Below are 16,385 nucleotides of genomic sequence, written 5' to 3'. Positions count from 1 at the left end.
GTTCAAAGTAGTCCTTGTTGTTTACTAAACTTTGAAATCAATTGTTTTTGTTTGGCATATATTTTAAAGTGAAAAAAAACAGAGTCAAAGCGTAATTCCGTTACCATGGAATTGCCCCACTGGAAATAGCAGCCAGATAGTTAGCGGTCGTTTAGGTTCACTCATGTTTGACTGTGACCAGAGCACACGCCTTGGTTTGCCAATCACACACACACACACACACACAAACACACACACAGGTTTGAGTCCTCTCACACAACATCAAAGGCCTTACTGTGACAGACAGAAAGGACAGGAGGGGGGAGGGGGGGGGGGGGGGGTTGACTCAGTGGGTTGTTTAATGGCTTAGATCAACTGCATTATAGCATTCAATTCCCATACCCTCTAATCCACCGGACGGGGATACACAGTTTAACAAAGTATTAAATTAAACAGGTTAAGCAACATCATAGGGAAATAATATGCTAAAGAAGAGAGTGGAAGAGGAGAGAGAACTGGAGGGTTCCCAAAGGTACAGGACTTGTTCATTCAAGCATTTCATTCAACTATTAGGTCCTTAATAATACTCCTATATAGCCAAAGACTGAATTATGAGTTCCCTCCCTACTACCGAGACTTTTGGTGACAAAGGTCAGTGGCATTTCTTGTTCTTCCATTGTGAGAGTCAAAGTGTGTGAAATGAATACATTGACAGATCAGTAAGGAGTTGTCCTTGCCTGTTGCTAACAAGACGTCATTTCAAAAACATCTCCCTTGGAACAGGGAGTGTGTCACGCTGGACTCAGACCAAAGTGTGGTGTGTGTGTGTGTGTGTGTGTGTGTGTGTGTGTGTGTGTGTGTGTGTGTGTGTGTGTGTGTGTGTGTGTGTGTGTGTGTGTGAGAACACCAAACACAACAAATGATTGGATACACCACAGCTCACATATTGTGCAATCTTCCTTGGACGGCTGTGACCCTTTTAACACAATATAATAGAAAATACACAAAATCACTGCAACTTCTCACAAACATCTCATCTTTACTTTGGAAGGAAACATCCCACTTATTCTTTTGAAAACACTATCACACAAAAAAAAAATCAACAAGGTTATTTTGGAACGTTTGGGAAGGAATTGAATGTGTACCTTATCACCATCCAAATCAGCAGTGGTCAAATCTTTGCAATGAGTCAGAACTAATTGTAAAAATGCTCCCCCACCCACAGTCAACACACAGTCTGCCAAGAGCAGTGGGGAGAACAAGGTGTGTCTGACAGTGTTCCAAGCCACCAGGTCCCAGAGATGGTTAGATACAGCCCACAGCCCACACCCAACACTGATGATGAATAGGAGTCACACTCCTATTGAGCTCAATATGAATCCTATGAGATAATGTGCAGAGCAAGAGCTGTAAAGTTTCAGTCTGATAAAACATTTGTAGAGCCTCACTGCGTATATTCCTCTCTGTTTTCATATGGTTTACTGGATTGGTACAACAATACTCAGTCTAAATGGTAGGCATTAAACACTTCTGCCCATGCATGTTGCATGCCTGACAAAGTACACAAAAAAACTGTTAAACTACGGCAGAGAAATGACATTTCGATCTTGAAATATTCCTCAACTTCCCAGTGCCCAGTCCTGTTGGACAGACAGTAAATGACAGTGTGTCTGCCTTTGACCACCATTAGCATGGCTACTGACTGAGGTATTTTCTGGAGTCATGAAAAGTGAGAAAGGGGGATTTTTCAGCCCTCCGTCTACTGTAGCTAAAATAATCTGTAGCTGTACTTTTATGAAAGTTACCTGTGAGGTTACAAAGCAGAACACAATGTATGAGATAATACAGTGTACGTTTGACAGCTTACTTCAACAATTTCCATTTGCAACTTTGTGTATCACCACGTGTGTCTTTGGACATACAGTAAATATCTGGTTTGAAAATTGAACGCAGTAGGATGTATGTTGATGTAATTCAGACTACTGCTTCACACACACACCACATACTGCAGATTGGAGGCTGTGTGTGAAACAGTCTAACGTCTGCAGTCATTGAAGGGAACTGGGAGAGACCTCTGGAGCGGTGTTGTTGAATAGTCAGCCTCCCTATTCCTAGGGGCCTTACCTCACAGGGGCTGTTTCCCATTCACAAGGCCATTAGATAACACAGATCTCAAGGCCAACATGCTGTATGTGTGGGAGGACAGGGTAAAGAACAGCCCTCTCCCCAACTCACAATCCTCTAGTCTACCCCCTACTCTGTCTCTCTCTCACACAGGAATTATGATGTCATTGCAACACCCACTTCACAATTCAGTCCAGCCAGACAGTTTGCAGAGAATGTTATTCAGCCTTTTAGAGTGGGTTTCCTCTCTGTGTGCGTGTATGAGAGAGCGAGGAGAGAGAGAGAGAGAGAGAGAGAGAGAGAGAGAGAGAACACTGTTTATACAGGATGGATAAGTCACCATGACAACGGAGCTGCCAAGTCATGAGAGGGGAAAACACCAAGCTGAGTGTCAGGTTCACTTCCATGCTTCTGCACGTTTCTCTGTCTGGCTACTCTTTGTTGGAGGGATACTTTTTTAATAAAATATTTGAGAAATCACTCTTATGTCAGCTGAGCGTGTCCAGAGAGTAATATGGATAACATTTGAGTTAGTTTTAAGAGGTTTCTTAATCAATAGAGCAGTTATTATGCATTCATTGATTATCAACATCTTCATATGACACTTTTACAACATAGGACCTATAACAGTTTGTTGGAAAGTACATCAACTAGGTTACATAACCTTGGATGGTTGGTAGATGGGTGGTTAACCACAAAGCGGACCACACAAGTCATGACATCACCATGGCGACATAGCTTTATTATCTCTAATTGTGTGGGATCACGTCAACAGAACCAAGAGAACACACACATTCAGAAGTTCGGCAGAGAAACAGGGCACTAATTGAGCATAATTGAAGGTGTCCTAGATGTGTGTCTCTTTGGAATCTCAGCACAGGGTTCAAAGACATGGAAGTTGGTCCATCAAAGTGGATTTGCAGTTGACAAATATTACCAAAGGAATTCATGAGCGAAGCTATGTAGGCAAAAAATAAAGGAAACACCAACATAAAGTGTTTTCATAGGGCATTGGGCCACCACAAGCCGTCAAAACAGTTAAATTAACCTTGGAATATATTCTACAAGTGTCTGGAATTATTATAGAGGCATGCGACATCATTCTTCCACGAGAAATTCCATAATTTGGTGTTTTGTTGATGGTGGTGGAAAACATTGTCTCAGCCACCTCTCCAGAATCTCCCATAAGTGTTCAATTGGATTGAGATCTGGTGAACGACACACACACACACACACACACACACACACACACACACACACACACACACACACACACACACACACACACACACACACACACACACACACACACACACACACACACACACACACACACACACACACACACACACACACACTTTACGCCCCCTATGCTCCTTTGAGACCCCTCTTTCCAAGTCACTGAGATCTCTTCTTCTAGCCATGGTAGACAAAATCATGTACAACTGAGCATTTGTATACATGACCCTAAGCATGATGGGATGTTAATTGCTTAATTAACTCAGGAACCACACCTGTATTGCAGCACCTGCTTTCAATATACTTTGTATCCCTCATTTACTGAAGGGTTTCCATTACTTTGTCCAACTTTGATAACCTTTCCGTAGTGTTAAATTACACAAATATCACCATATTGGCAGAAACCTGAGCTGAGCAAAGAATAAAGCCAAAGAGCCCTGGAGAATAGCGGAGACACTGCACGCCAGGCCAGCAGCAGCGCGCAAGCCAGGTGTTTGAGTCGAACCATGTGCCACACAGGTAGATAGCCAACAGTGTGAGAAAGGTGTAATTATGGCCCACAATTCAGCACGCGGGAGTGAAGGACACTGTGTCCTACCTGGGACACCGGTACACAGCAGGCGGGGGCAACACTGGTAGCTAGCTAGCTGGGACACAGGTAGACAGCAGGCGGTGGCTAGCTAGCTGGGACACAGGTAGACAGCAGGCGTTGGCTAGCTAGCTGGGACACAGGTAGACAGCAGGCGGTGGCTAGCTAGCTGGGACACAGGTAGACAGCAGGCGGTGGCCAGCTAGCTGGGACACAGGTAGACAGCAGGCGGTGGCCAGCTAGCTGGGACACAGGTAGACAGCAGGCGGTGGCTAGCTAGCTGGGACACAGGTAGATAGCAGGCGGTGGCTAGCTAGCTGGGACACAGGTAGACAGCAGGCGGTGGCCAGCTAGCTGGGACACAGGTAGACAGCAGGCGGTGGCCAGCTAGGTAGCTGGGACACAGGTAGACAGCAGGCGGTGGCCAGCTAGGTAGCTGGGACACAGGTAGACAGCAGGCGGTGGCTAGCTAGCTGGGACACAGGTAGATAGCAGGCGGTGGCTAGCTAGCTGGGACACAGGTAGATAGCAGGCGGTGGCTAGCTAGCTGTGACACAGGTAGCCAGCAGGCGGTGGCTAGCTAGCTGGGACACAGGTAGACAGCAGGCGGTGGCTAGCTAGCTGGGACACAGGTAGACAGCAGGCGGTGGCTAGCTAGCTGGAAAACAGGTAGACAGCAGGCGGTGGCTAGCTAGCTGGGACACCGGTAGACAGTGTACTTCGCCCCCATAAAACTCAGATAATACTTTATTTGCCTTTTGGCCCATATTTGAATGGCATCAACAATCAGGAGAAATCCAGAATATGGAAACTGTCACGCAAGCAGGACGATGGCATGCTGGAGGGGGGGGGGGGGGGGGGGGGGCGTTCATGCAGGACCCAATGGGATGCTCAAAGGGTGGGCGTTCCTTCAGATGCAGGAATGCCCACATGCAGGAACGCCTCGAATTGCAGGCCGCAATCACACACTACTGAACAGTTTGGTACACGAACTAATGCTCCACACCACCTGTCTGTCCTCCTGTGTTGGTCGTGAGGTAGGCTACCTACACTAACTGAGCCAGCTGAATTGCCCTGACTATAACTGCCGGTCTGCCACTATACATAGCCTACAGACACACCTACAGCCCATTTTATTTTTGTACTTTGACCACCTCCATAACCTTTGCACTCCTGGAACCAAAATTAAATCAAATTTGAATTACACAACACCCTCTTCTTGTAAACGCGAAAACACGCAGGGCAGAATGAAGGGGTAGGCTATTTTTAAACCATCCAAATATAATTTAGAAACGTTCTTATGACAGTTAAGTGACATGAAATTCTGAAAAGAGCAACGCTCACTAAATAGAACATGCAAAGACATTCAGGCACTCAGCGGGAAATAAAGAGCTTTACCAGTTGGTTGATGAGCGGGGGTTGAGAATGTCCTCTTTTGCCGTAAGCAGTGACAGGCTGTAGGTATCGAGGTTAATCGCTCGCATAGTGATGCAGAAGTTTTCCACAATCCACTCCCGAAGATTTCTTCACTTAGCCAATTGCACTAGAAACTTACCCGCATAAACGGTCACACTGAAACACTAACGCGCATTCACTGCCAGGAGAACGATCTGTAGGCTTATCTCATGCAAAGTAGTGGAAGAACCAAGTGGAGAAGAAGGTGAAGGTCCGCCAGCAGGCTATGTAGGGCTGCGTTCAGTACATAAAAACGTAATAGAACGTTCAACTGAACGGAAACGGTGCTGTAGCCTGGTGAACGACCAGTTAAAAAACGGGGTTGTGGCTTCGAAATGCACCTCTAGCTTTTAAATACGTCAGCCATTGCTTCTAGCCACACCCTGGCACACCCACAAAACGGAGCAAACTGTACCTCAAAGTCTCTTCAACGTACACAATTTTGGGGGGAAACACACACCACAGAGGATGGTGGCACCCTAATTGGGGAGGACAGGCTCGTGGTAATGACTGGAGTCAGTATCAAATACAACAAATACATGGTTTCCAGGTGTTTGATGCCATTCCATTTGCACCATTCCCGCCATTATTATGAGCTGTTCTCCCATCACCAGCCTCCTGTGACACACAGACACACGCACATATACATACACACACATACACACACACACACACACACACACACACACACACACACACACACACACACACGCACATATACATACACACACACACACACACACACAGACACACGCACATATACATACAGACACATACACACACACACACACACACACACACGCACATATACATACACACACACACATACACACACGCACGCACACACACACATACATACATACAGACACATACACACACGCACACACACATACACACACACACACACACACAGACAGACTGCCTAGTTGGGGCTGTTACAGACTTAATGGGGGAAAATCTCAGTTACATTCTAGCTGGCCTGGTCCTCACACCATTATTTTCTCCTTCATTCCACGCTTTAATAATAAGGTGGAAATGATATATTTTCACCATTAACTAGCTTTATGTGCATATAACCAAATAGTTATTTTGAGAGCCATTCGTGTACATCAACATCTCTCACTTTCAGTAAGCTAATATCATCCAGAAAACAACTGCTACACAACACAGCTGAGGGTGTATCTGGCTGGCATGGTCTGTGTCAGGTTCAAGAAAAGCCACAGGAAAACAAAACACTTTATATTGGCACTGGAAGGGAGGGGCGGCTGTCAGTGTGAGGAGGGCCAGTGAAGGAGTGGTGGTGCTGGTGAGGTTTAGAGGGGGCAAATGGGGGGGGGGGGCAGCTATAGAGCTGTCACTCTCGCTTTGTCCCACCAGCCCTTTGAATTGTCCCCTAGCAGCCCTTGGCAGCTCCCAGAGAATCAATGTACAGTGAGGGCCATCTCCATCGAGACCCTTGAAGAATCAGAGGGACCAATTTCATGGGAACTGAGGCAGCCAGCATGTTAAAAAAATTCAGTTCTCTGGTATTTGGGTGCTGATCAGGGTAGGGGGGTATGTATAGCGTTTAGGTAGGTTTCTCAGCATTTTTTGGATTGTCATTCTGTTATCGTTCAGTCCAGATGTATCATTTGATAGAATCTTTGTTTCTGGTGTGTCAGTACAGAGTTTCCCCTTAAATCTTCAGAGATTCGGACAGCGACCAAAGCCCCATTTAATATCTGCTCATCAGACTCACAAAGACTCAGTGTCTGTCTGGCATATGAAATCATAACCATAACCACTACCTTAAAAATAATAAGGAGGAACTATGCTTTTGTAACAGTATAGCTTCCATTCCTCTCCTAGCCCAAACCTGGGCTGGAACCAGGGACCTTCTGCACACATCAACAACTGACACCCACGAAGCATCGTTACCCATCGCGCCACAAAAGCCGCGGCCCTTGCAGAGCAAGGGGAACAACTACTTCAGGTCTCAGAGCGAGTGACGTCACCGATTGAAACGCTGTTAGCGCGCACCACCGCTAACTAGCTAGCCATTTCACATTGGTTAGACTTTCTCCAGCTTCCTCGTTTAAGTCCGATTGTCTTCATCTGACACAACTCTCTTACTGCATCAGTGGAGGCTGGTGGGAGGAGCTATAACAGGATGGGCTCATTGTAATGGCTGGAATGGAATGAATGGAACAGAGTCAAACGTGGTTTCCATATGTTTGATACTGCTCCATTTATTCCATTCCAGCCATTACAATGAACCCATACTCCTATAGCTCCACCGACCAGCCTCCACTGAACTGCATGTAGTGCTACTTCCCCCACATCCCCATATTCCCAAGCCTCTATTATTCGTACAACTTCCTGTCATTAGGGGCTTCTCTCTGCCCTGGCCGGGGCTCCTGGCAGGACATGATTTGTTGTGCTGTTATGCTTCATTTCAGACGACTCCGGCACTTCCTCCGTTCGGGTGCAGTGGCAGGCAGCTGCTGTTGGATGGGGCTTTTAGTGGGGGAAGGGGGAGGTGAGATATAGAAGGGGGCTGGTTGGGGGAGGGCATTCATTTTACTGAAACTCTTTCTCTCTCAAAATTATCTCAGTAGGAGTTGTTGTTGGCTGTTTGTTGTTTGGCCTGAAATAGCCTGAACAAGCTCAGTGTGGGTGACAGTGTTGAGGTGAGTATCCGAAAGGCAACATCCTCTCTCAGATCTCTTGATTGTGTGTCTAGATGGTTATTATTGGTCACTATATATAGCTATTGCTAGACATAGTAGGCCTCTATCATGATTACAAGCATGGTTATAAGCATGGTTATAAGCATGGTTATAAGCATGGTTGATTGCACAGTACATTGGTGCATGGTGATGTTTCCTCGCAGTACATAAGCAAAAAGGTCTTCAAACCAAAATCAAATCAAATCGTGTTTATCACATGCACCAAATACAGCGGGTGTGGACGTTACAGTGAAATGTGGGACGGCAGGTAGCCTAGTGGTTAAAGCATTGGCCCAGTAACCGGAAGATTGCTAGATGGAATCCCTGAGCTGACACGGTAAAAATCTGTCATCCCTGAAAATGGCAGTTAACCCACTGTTCCTAGGCTGTCATTGTAAATAAGAATTTGTTCTTAACTGACTTGCCTAGTTAAATAAAGGTTAAAATAGAAATGCTTACTTACAAGCCCTGAACCAACAATGCAGTTTTAAGAAAAAAATAAATGTTAAGAAGGTATTTACTAAATAAACTGAAGTAAACAATGAAAAAAATAAGAAAATAGAAAAATAACACATGACGAGGCTATATACAGGGGGTACCGGTACAGAGTCAATGTGGAGGCTATATACAGGGGGTACCGGTACAGAGTCAATGTGGAGGCTATATACAGGGGGTACCAGTACATTTACATTTACATTTAAGTCATTTAGCAGACGCTCTTATCCAGAGCGACTTACAAATTGGACAGAGTCAATGCAAATAGTCCGGGTAGCCATTTGGTTAGCTGTTCAGGAGTCTTATGGCTTGGGGTAGAAGCTGTTAAGAAGCCTTTTGGACCTAGACTTGACACTCCGTTACCGTTTCCGTGCAGTAGCAGAGAGAAAAGTCTATGACTAGGGTGGCTGGAGTCTTTGGCAATTTTTAGGGCCTTCCTCTGACACCCCTGGGTATAGAGGTCCTGGATGGCAGGAAGCTTGGCACCAGTGATGTACTGGGCCGTACGCACTACCCTCTCAAGTGCCTTGCGGTCAGAGGCCAAGCAGTTGCCATACCAGGTGGTGATGCAACCGGTCAGCATTGGTGCAGCTGTAGAACTTTTTGAGGAACTGAGGACCCATGCCAAATCTTTTCAGTCTCCTGAAGGGGAATAGGCTTTGTCGTGCCATCTTCATGACTGTCTTGGTGTGTTTGGACCATGACAGTTCGTTGGTTATGTGGACACTAAGGAACTTGAAGCTCTCAACCTGTTCCACTACAGCCCGTCGATGAGAATGGGGGCGTGCTCGGGTCCTCCTTTTCCTGTAGTCCACGATCATCTGCTTTGTCTTACTCACATTGAGGGAGAGGTTGTTGTCCTGGCAGTGTCTCTGACCTCCCTATAGGCTGTCTCATCGTTGTCGGTGATCAGGCCTACCACTGTTGTGTTGTGCAAACGTAATGATGGTGTTGGAGTCGTGCTTGGCCATGCAGTCATGGGTGAACAGGGAGTGCAGGAGGGGACTGAGCATGCACCCCTGAGGGGCCTGTCATACCAAATAATGTCCCCCAGTCATCTAACTCTGGTTAACTTATCTTCGCTTCGAGCCCAAATGTGTCTAACACACACTTTATACACACAATTCACACGCACACACTTTATACACACAATTCACATGCACACACTGACAAAATACCTAATTTATTAACACATTGTATCACTTCTCTCTCTTCCTCTCTCTCTCCCTGCCCTCTCTCTCTCCCTCTCTTTCTCTCTTCCCCCTCTCTCTTCCCCTCTCTCTCTTCCCCTCTCTCTTCCTGTCCCCTCTCTCTCTTCCTCTCTGTCTCTCCCCCTCTCTTCCTGTCCCCTCTCTCTTTTTGAGTCCCCCCTTCATCACAAGGTTGCCATGCCTCTGAGAGATATGGAAATACATAAACAGGGGAAAGATCAGTTTGAATCCAACATCTTAATTAGAACACAGTTATGTTTTCCCCTACAGAAACAGGTCGTTAAATTAGCCCAGAAATGTCATCATGCTGATGGAAAATGTAGCCCACTATGTCATGATGGACATTGTGTAAACTTGGTCTGGTTGAGAGGTGTGTGTGGGTGGAGAGGACAGTGAAGATGTAGATCAACAGCATGCCCTGGAGGAGTGATAGAAAGAGAGGAGGAATGTGCTGTCACTACTCAACTCCCTGGGCTTTTTGGTATGTCACTCTTGTCAGGAATTCCCAGGCTGTGTGTGTGGGCGTGCGTGCAATGCATGTCAACATCAAACAGCTTTTCACTGCTTGTCCATCCAAGAGTGTGTTACACACAGGGTATAAACCCGGATCTCCCACAGGAGCAACCAACGTCCAAGACTGTTAGACCAAAAGGAAATTCCTTGGGCTGAGGGCAGTAACTGGTTTTGAAGTTTGTAGGCGGAGCTACGTCGTCACGTGACCATGGCCGACTCATGTCCGCTACAGAAGAGTGCATTGCAGTTTACGCTCACTGGCCTCAGAAACCTCTGTTGTAAAGAACCCTGACCCCCAGGTACTTCGAGTCTATGATCTATACTTTCAGCTCAGATATATTATAGTCAGCTGGAAGGCAATATTCTCCCTCCATTCTTCACATCTTCTTCTCTTCTCCCCAGAGAAAACTCTGAAACGACAGTCACATGTGGGGATGATGATGTCACTGTGTATCACAGACTGCGTTAAGCGGGGCTGTGGCGGCCTGGCGTTGGTGCTCAGTGGGAACTAGGTACACATCACTGATAAAGTGCAGGACACAGCGTTCAGGCCTGTAATCAAGGCTTCACCGATGCCAGTGGACAGATGACACAACAAACCAGCAGTAACCACCACACATCTGGAAATGCTCACATTTACTGCAATATGAGGAGAAATGAGGTGAGTTAAGGACTCTGGGTGGCAGCTGGACTTGTGTTACTGGTGATGAATGGGTGTTGTCAACATTGGGGCACATGGGAGGGTTTTTATTGCCATCAACCAATTAACACAAGAAGGCACACAAGCACACCGGTTGAGATCGCTGGGTACAACAACTCCATGACCCTTAACCCCCCACTGCGTTTCTGATGTGACCCATCAGCCATATCACTACAAGTCACCATGGCAACCCAGCGATCCCCAGCCCAGTTCAAGTGCTGTTCACTAAACCCTTACCAGACTTTCTCTATTAAAACAAAAAACTCTGAAGGTTGAAAATAAAATATATTAATGATTAATGTGTCCTATGAGTAGAGCAGTGAGCCAAATGGCATGGATTTGTGCTGACTCAGTATTCAGTCTGTCTGTCTGACTTCCAGAACCTTCCAGGAAACTGTGGAAAGTAGAATATTGTCATGGATACAGGCAGACTGCTAGATGTCTTGTCAGAAAGCCATTGTGTTGGTGGGAACAAGCGGAGCAAGCTGGGGAATGATGGTTCAAAATTGGACAACGGCTCAGTTTGTGTGGGCATTGCGACTACAGTGCACACTCACTGTTGGGATATATACACTACCGTTCAAAAGGTTGGGGTCACTAAGAATTGCCCTTGTTTTTGAAAGAAAAGCACATTTTTTTGTCCATTAAAATAACATAAAATTGACTTCAACAGTGAAGAGGAGACTCTGGAATGCTGGCCTTCTAGGCAGAGTTGCAAAGAAAAAGCCATATCTCAGGCTGGCCAATAAAAATAAAAGATTAAGATGAGCAAAAGAACACAGGACAGAGGAACTCTGTCTAGAAGGCCAGCATCCCGGGGTCACCTCTTCACTGTTGACGTTGTGACTGGTGTTTTGCGTGTGCAATTTAATGAAGTTGCCAGTTGAGGGCTTGTGAGGCGTTTGTTTCACAAACTAGACACTCTAATGTACTTGTCCTCTTGCTCAGTTGTGCACCGGGGCCTCCCACTCTTTCTATTCTGGTTAGAGCCAGTTTGAGCTGTTCTGTGAAGGTAGTAGTACACAGCGTTGTATGAGATCTTCAGTTTCTTGGCAATTTCTCGCATGGAATAGCCTTCATTTCTCAGACCATGAATAGACTGACGAGTTTCATAAGAAAGTTATTTGTTTCTGGCCATTTTGAACCTGTAATCGAACCCACAAATGCTGATGCTCCAGATACTCAACTAAAGAAGGCCAGTTTTATTGCTTCTTTAATTAGAAACAACAGTTTTCAGCTGTGCTAACGTAATTGCAAAAGGGTTTTCTAATGATCAATTAGCCTTTTAAAACGATCAACTTGGATTAGCTAACACAGCGTGCCATTGGAACACAGGAGTGGTAGTTGCTGATAATGGGCCTCTGTACGCCAATGTAGATATTCCATTAAAAATCAGCTGTTTCAAACCTTCCATGTTTGACGGATGCATAAAAATATGCCCCACCTCAGACAAACTGATATCTCGTCTATATGACGCTTTTCAATCTGTTAGCATACCTTCTACTGTCACGTCCTGACCCTAGTAAGATGTCATTTTTTTTATAGTAGAGTAGGTCAGGGCACACCAGGGGGTGTTTTGTGTTTTTCTATGCTTTCTATTTCTATGTTTAAGTTCTAGTTTTTCTATTTCTATGTTGGGGTTGTTTGGGTTCATCTCTAATTGGAGGCAGCTGATCCTCGTTGCCTCTGATTGGAGATCATATTTAAGTAGGGGTTTTTTCTCTTCCTGTTTTGTGGGTTAATATCTTGAGTAGTGTTGGTTTCTCTCTGCGTCACAGTTTGTTGTTTTTGTATATTCAGTTATTTTGTGTATTGCATAAATTTCCCGGATTTAATCAAATGTGGAACTACAACCACGCTGCACTTTGGTCCGCTCCTTCAGACAACTGTGACAGAATAACCCACCATAAAAGGACCAAGCAGCATGGAAAGTTATGGACCTGGGAAGAAATTCTGGACGGCAAGGGATCCTGGACGTGGGAGGAGATCCAAGCTGGATGGGATCGCCTTCCATGGGAACAGGTGGAGGCAGCGAGAGCAGAGCGGCGACGAGAGGAGGCACGATACCAACGGCGAGGCAAGTGCGAGAGGCAGCCCCCCCAAATTTTTTTTGGGGGGGGCACATGGGGAGATTGGCGGAGTCAGGGTGGAGACCTGTGCCAACTCCCCGTGCTTACTGTGGGGGGCGAGTGACCGAGCAGGCACCATGTTATGCTGAGTTACGCACTATGTCGCCAGTGCGCAGCTACAGCCCGGTGCGCTCGGTGCAAGCTCCTCACAGGTGCCGTGCTAGATTCAGCCATGAAGGAGTATGCCTGCTCAGCGTTCCTGGTCTCCGGTGCGTTTTCTCGGCCCAGGTTATCCTGCGCCAGCTCTACGCACGGTAACCCCAGTTCGCCAACACAAACCTGTTCGACCTGTCATAACGCCTTGCACTTGTCAGGCTACAGAGGTTATACAGCCAGGACGGGTTGTGCCAGCCATAAGCTTCAGATCTCCAGTGCGCCTCCACGACCCAGTATACCCTGTGCCTGCTCTGCGCACCTGGCCTCCGGTCACGCTCTCCAGTCCGGAGCCTTCAGCGACGTTCCCTAGTCCAGAACTCCCAGCGACGTTCCCTAGTCCAGAACTCCCAGCGACGTTCCCTAGTCCGGTGAGACCTATTCCAGCTCTACGAAGGAAGCCTCCAGCGACATTCCCTAGTCCAGAACTCCCAGCGACGTTCCCTAGTCCGGTGAGACCTATTGCAGCTCCACGAATGAAGCCTCCAGTGATGATCTATGGCCCGGAGCCTGTAGGGATGATCCATGGCCCGGAGCCTGTAGGGATGATCCATGGCCCGGAGCCTGTAGGGATGATCCATGGCCCGGAGCCTGTAGAGAGGATCCATGGCACGAAGCCTCCAGTGATGATCCACGGCACGGAACCTGTAGTGATGATCCACGGCACGGATCCTCCAGCGGCGGCCCGCAGCCCGGAACCTCCAGAGGCAGCCCGGAACCTCCAGCAATGATCTACAGTCCGGTTCCTCCGACAACGATCCACGGTCCGGTGGTACTAGAGCAGAGGGATCAACCGGTGGAGCGGGGATTACGCCCCGAACCGGAGCCGCTACCTCTGTTGGAGGTTAAGGTTATGTGGACTGCATTTGAGCCGCCATAGACAATTATCACCCTCCCTACCCTCCCTTTTGTTTTATGGTCTTTTTTTTGCTTTGTTGCATTCGGAGTATGCACCTTTTGGGGGGGGGGGGGGGGGTACTGTCACGTCCTGACCCTAGTAAGATGTCATTTTATAGTAGGTCAGGGCGTGACAGGGGGTGTTTTGTGTTTTTCTATTTCTTTGTTGGGGTTGTTTGGGTTCATCTCTAATTGGAGGCAGCTGATCCTCGTTGCCTCTGATTGGAGATCATATTTAAGTAGGGTTTTTTTCTCTTCCTATTTTGTGGGTTAATATATTTTGAGTAGTGTTGGTTTCTCTCTGCGTCACGGTTTGTTGTTTTTGTATTTTCAGTTATTTTGTGTATTGCGTAAGTTTCACGGATTTAATAAAATGTGGAACTACAACCACGCTCCTTCAGACAACCGTGACATCTATAGATGCCATTAAGGCAAAATGGGAGGAAGAACTAGGGACTGATATTTCGGTGGCAGACTGGGAGGACAGCTTGGAGTATATCCACACCTGCTCCATTAACTCCAGACATCATCTCATACAATTCAAGGTGTTACACAGATTACACTATTCCAAAACCAAACTGCATAGGATATTTCCTGGTACATCCCCTATGTGTGATAAATGTCAGGCTGAGCAGGGTACACTACTCCACTGCTTTGCCCTATGCTCTAGCTTGTATGGTTATTGGTGTGGAATTTTTAGGATCCTCTCTGAAGTTCTGGAGACTTCAATAGACCCAGACCTGCTTCTGATAATCCTGGGAGTGTCTGATTCCCGAAACGGATTAATCAACCCCCAAAAGCAACTCATCTCTTCGTCTCATTTCGGTAAAAAAATGTATCTTGTTGTTTTGGAAAAGGAGGGAAGCGCCCTCTACCAAATTATGGCTCAGCGAATTGGCAAACACTGTACACTTAGAAAGAATTAGATATATTCTGAACAATAAATTATCAACATTTGACCAAATATGGCAGCCTTTCATCTCTTACTTGGACCAGTCGGCGCTGTGAATTTGTACATTTTAATGCACTCTTAATTGTAATATTTGAATCTACCTTTGGGCAGCATGTGCTTGCCCCGCCACCCGTGCAGTCGGGAGGGGAATAGGGGGGAATAAGGGGGGTGACATCTACCCTCTTTCTTTCTACCTGTCCTTGTTCTGTATGTCTTGTTTTGTAATATTTGTTTTGTACCCAGAACTCTGGGTGTTGTTGTTTCTGTCTGCTCTTTTATGTTTAGATAAGAATTGCATACTTGTCTTTTATACCAATACACCATTCTTGTGTTCAATAAATAATATCAGCTGTTTCCAGCTGCAATAGTCATTTACAACATTAACAATGTCTACACTGTATTTCTGATCAATTTTCTGTTATTTTAATTGACAAATAAAAGAGCTTTTCTTTCAAAAACAAGGACATTTCTAAGTGACCCCAAACTTTTGAACGGAAGCGTAGATAAACTGTTACACTATTCTCTACTGATCGGTGAAGTAGACGACCAATGGCAATATCTCGTATGATCTCACAAATTTCATCCACTTTGTCTTGTGCCAAATTAACTTCACTGGAGTTCTCTTTTCTCTTCTCCTGCCTTTTCTCCACCTTGGAGAAATAATCCATCGCATTTATGACTACAACAGCAGCACAGGAGGCTGGTCACTATAACAGCAGCACAGGAGGCTGGTCACTACAACAGCAGCACAGGAGGCTGGTCACTATAACAGCAGCACAGGAGGCTGGTCACCATAACAGAAGCACAGGAGGCTGGTCACCATAACAGCAGCACAGGAGGCTGGTCACTATAACAGCAGCACAGGAGGCTGGTCACCATAACAGCAGCACAGGAGGCTGGTCACCATAACAGCAGCACAGGAGGCTGGTCACTATAACAGCAGCACAGGAGGCTGGTCACTATAACAGCAGCACAGGAGGCTGGTCACCATAACAGCAGCACAGGAGGCTGGTCACCATAACTGCAGCACAGGAGGCTGGTCACCATAACAGCAGCACAGGAGGCTGGTCACTATAACAGCAGCACAGGAGGCTGGTCACCATAACAGAAGCACAGGAGGCTGGTCACCATAACAGAAGCACAGGAGGCTGGTCACTATAACAGCAGCACAGGAGGCTGGTCACTATAACAGCAGCACAGGAGGCTGGTCACTATAACAGCAGCACAGGAGGCTGGTCACC

General features: G+C 46.5%; 1 protein-coding gene across 1 annotated transcript in view; it reads right to left on the bottom strand.

Annotated features, from left to right (window-relative positions):
• Positions 1–5,712, bottom strand: part of si:dkey-40c11.2 (uncharacterized) — a 61,701-nt gene extending 55,989 nt beyond the window's left edge. Inside the window, exon 1 of the mRNA XM_014172445.3 lies at positions 5,330–5,712. Within this exon, the coding sequence (XP_014027920.1) occupies positions 5,330–5,415 (86 nt within the window). The 5' untranslated portion in view covers positions 5,416–5,712. The remainder of the gene's footprint in view (positions 1–5,329) is intronic.
• Positions 5,713–16,385: the final 10,673 nt, after the last annotated feature.

Source organism: Salmo salar, chromosome 24 (assembly GCF_965601325.2).
Source record: "Salmo salar chromosome 24, fSalSal1, whole genome shotgun sequence".
NCBI lineage: Eukaryota > Metazoa > Chordata > Actinopteri > Salmoniformes > Salmonidae > Salmo > Salmo salar.
This window is presented reverse-complemented; position numbering and strand designations above follow the sequence as displayed.